Here is a 4,022-nt window from a genome sequence, read left to right on the forward strand (position 1 = left end):
ACCTTCTTTCTAGTTACTGTAGCATGCCAGTGACCTTCTATTCTAGTTACTGTAACATGCCGGTGACCCTCTATTCTAGTTACTGTAACATGCCGGTGACCTTCTATTCTAGTTACTGTAACATGCCAGTGACCTTCTATTCTAGTTACTGTAACATGCCGGTGACATTCTATTCTAGTTACTGTAACATGCCAGTGACCCTCTATTATAGTTACTGTAACATGCCGGTGACCTTCTATTCTAGTTACTGTAACATGCCGGTGACCTTTCTAGTTACTGTAACATGCTGGTGACCCTCTATTCTAGTTACTGTAACTTGCCGGTGACCTGCTTTCTAGTTATTGTAGCATGCCGGTGACCTTCTATTCTAGTTACTGTAACATGCCGGTGACCTTCTTTGTAGTTACTGTAGCATAACAGTGACCTTCTATTCTAGTTACTGTAACATGCCGGTGACATTCTATTCTAGTTACTGTAACATGCTGGTGACATTCTAATCTAGTTACTCTAATGGTATGTGACATCACAAAGAAACTCATCCCCTCCTGTTTTTCTCCCTAAACCAGCTCTGTGACTCTAGCCCCGCCCTGCTACCTGTCTTCCTTTAATTCCGACAACACCATTGGTCCATCTCATATGAGATCACCGCTCTCTGACTAACACCCTGGACAGTCTCATACCTCTGTCTTATACCTCATATCTCTGTGTGTCTCTGCTCTGTAGCTACATATCTCTCTGTGTGGTGTGTCTGCTCTGTAGCTACATATTTCTCTGTGTGTCTGCTCTGTAGCTACATATCTCTCTGTGTGTCTGCTCTGTAGCTACATATCTCTCTGTGTGTACAGCAATCTTTCTGATTCTACCCATTTCTGTTTTCATCCATCTCTACCTCAACTTTTTCCTCTCAGTTGCATCTCTCTATTCTCTCTGTCTCTCTCTTCCGATCTCTCTCTTTGTAATATTCTACATTCACCTCTGCTACCTGTGGTCTCACTATGAGTGGTAATCTGTGGACAGAGGAGCAGTTCAACTGTCCTGTGTGCCTGGACCTCCCCAATGAGCCAGTCACCATCCCGTGTGGCCACAGCTACTGCAAGGGCTGCATCAAGGACTACTGGAGCAAGGACGACCCTCGCTCCCCTGGAGTCTACAGCTGCCCCCAGTGCCGCCAGACATTCTGTCCCAAGCCCTCCTTGTCCAGGAACACCATGCTGGCAGAGGCCGTGGAGCAGCTCCGCAAGGGGGCTCTCACCACCTCCGCCAGGGAGTCCATCCGGAGCGCCCACCGTGCCAACACCATGGGTAGAGCCAAGGGAGGTTCCCGTGGTGGTGGTGTCAGCCAGCTGCCAGCCATGGCCGTGCCCTGTGACACGTGCCACGGCGCTGGAGACCAGCGGGCTGCGGTGAAGTCTTGCCTGGTGTGTATGGCGTCCTACTGCGAGGCCCACCTGAAACTGCATCAGACGAAAGCGGAGTTGAAAAAGCATGAGCTGATTGCGCCCACGGGCAAGCTGGCGCAGAAGATTTGTACCGAGCACAAGTACCTGCAGGAGTTCTACTGTCGTCAGTGCCAGATGTTTGTGTGCTGGCTGTGCACCAGTAACCAGCACAAGGACCATGAGACCACCTCCACCAAGGCAGAGCGCACGGAGAGACAGGTAAGCCCTCAGACATACAGTGCATTCGGAAACTATTCACCCCTTGATTTCTTCCACATTTTGTTACGTTACAGCCTTATTCTAAATTCAATTTTTTTTTTTTTATTCTCAAACAATATACAAACAATACCCCATGATGACAAAGCGAAAACAGGTTTTTAGGATTTTGTTCAAATGTATTCAAATATAAAACTGAAATATCACATTTGCATAAGTATTCAGACCCTTTACTCAGTAGTTTGCTGAAGCACATTTGGCAGCGATTACAGCCCTGAGTCTTCTGAGTCTTGTCACACCTGCATTTCAGGAGTTTCTACTATTCTTCTCTGCATATCGTCTCAAGCTCTGTCGGGTTGGATGGGGAGCGTCGCTGCACAGCTATTTTCAGGTCTCTCCAGAGATGTTAGATCGGGTTCAAGTCTGGGCTCTGGCTGGGCCACTCAAGGAAATTCATAGACTTGTTCCGAAGCCACTCCTGCGTTTACTTGGCTGTGTACTTAGGGTCGTTGTCCTGTTGGAAGATGAACCTTCACCCCAGTCTGAGGTCCTGAGCGCTCTGGAGTAGGTGTCATCAAGGATCTCTCTGTACTTTGCTCCGTTCATCTTTCCCTCGATCCTGACTACTCTCCCAGTCCCTGCCACTGAAAAACATCCCCACAGCATGATGCTGCTACCACTATGCTTCACCGTAGGGATGGTGCCAGGTTTCCTCCTGACGTGACGCTTGGCATTCAGGCCAAAGAGTTCAATCTTGGTTTCATCAGACCAGAGAATCTTGTTTCTCATGATCTAAGAGTCCTTTAGGTGCCTTTTGGTAAACTCCAAGCTGGCTGTCTTGTGCCTTTTACTGAGGAGTGGGTTCCGTCTGGCCACTCTACCATAAAGGCCTGATTGGTGGAGTGCTGCAGAGATGGTTGTCCTTCTGGAAGGTTCTACCATCTCCACAGAGGAACTCTGGAGCTCTGTCAGAGTGACCATCGGGTTCTTGGGCCTTGGTCAGGGAGGTGACCTTCTCCCCCGATTGCTCAGTTTGGCCGACGACCAGCCTAGGAAGAGTCTTGGTGGTTCCAAACTTCTTTCATTTCAGAATGATGGAGCCCACTGTGTTCTTGGGGATCTTCAATGCTGCAGACATTTTTTGGTACCCTTCCCCAGATCTGTGCCTTAACACAATCCTGTCTCGGAGCTCTACGGCCAATTCATTCGACCTAATGACTTGGTTTTTACTCTGACATGCACTGTCAACTGTGGGACCTTATATAGACAGGTGTGTGCCTTTCCAAATCATGTCCAATCAATTTAATTTACCACAGCTTGACACCAATCAAGTTGTAGAAACATCTCAAGGATGATCAATGGAAACAGGATGCACCTGAGCTCAATTTTGAGTGTCATAGCAAAGGGTCGGAATACTTATGTAAAAAATATATTTCAGTTTCTTTTTGTAATACATTTGCAAAAATGTCTAAAAACCTGTTTTCGCTTCGTCATTGTGCGGTATTGTGTGTAGATTGGTGAATAATTTGTATTTATTTAATCCATTTTAAAATAAGGCTGTAACGTAACAAAATGTGGAAAAAGTCAAGGGGTCTGAAATACTTTACGAATGCGCTGTACATGGACACCACCATACCCACCCACTAATGTGATCAACTGCCTGGCACAAGACTGTGTTATCCCGCTGAACCAAAGGCTAGTCATTCGCTCTGGGAGCTAACACAAGTCTTCAGGTCTCAGGCAACAAAACAACACCCAATCAGGTCATGTGGGGCTCTGTATGCAAAGCCAAGGTTCGATTCCCGCTGGGGCCACACATACGGTACGCACACATGACCGTAAGTCATTTTGGATGAAAGCATTTACTAAATGGTATATATTATTGTTATAATATTAATCAAACACACCACCATGTGCAGACTCACTCCACAAAAACATGTAAATACAGTCTGATCAAAACATCCATACAGGTTGCTGGGCTGTCTATGTCCCATCACAGCTGATCTGACCACACCTGGAAACTGCCTCTCATTCAGCCTTTGCTGTGGTGATTCATTAGAAGTGTGTGTGTGTGTGTGTGTGTGTGTGTGTGTGTGTGTGTGTGTGTGTGTGTGTGTGCGTGCGTGCGTGTGTCTGTATAGAGTAAGGTGGTGCCATATCTTAGGTGATTATGTAGTTGTCTTTGTGGCCCACTGAGCATTCCAGACTGCATTCCAGTCCATTCAGGAGTGAGTTGATGTGACTGTGTTTTGCAGAAAGAGCTGGCTGAGGTGCAGACAGAGAATCATCAGAGACTGAAAGAAAGAGAAGGAGAGCTGAAAGACATGAAGAAGATGCTGGAGGCAACAAAGGTAAGGGCTTAGGACA

The 4,022-nt window shown here is 46.9% G+C and overlaps 1 protein-coding gene across 1 annotated transcript in view; it reads left to right on the forward strand.

Moving 5' to 3' along the window:
* The first annotated feature begins 470 nt into the window (after positions 1–470).
* trim25l (tripartite motif containing 25, like) overlaps positions 471–4,022 on the forward strand; it is a 16,476-nt gene continuing 12,924 nt past the window's right edge. Inside the window, exons 1-2 of the mRNA XM_071330594.1 lie at positions 471–1,658; positions 3,911–4,006. Of these exons, the coding sequence (XP_071186695.1) occupies positions 996–1,658; positions 3,911–4,006 (759 nt within the window). The 5' untranslated portion in view covers positions 471–995. The remainder of the gene's footprint in view (positions 1,659–3,910; positions 4,007–4,022) is intronic.

This window comes from Salvelinus alpinus, chromosome 10 (genome assembly GCF_045679555.1).
Source record: "Salvelinus alpinus chromosome 10, SLU_Salpinus.1, whole genome shotgun sequence".
NCBI lineage: Eukaryota > Metazoa > Chordata > Actinopteri > Salmoniformes > Salmonidae > Salvelinus > Salvelinus alpinus.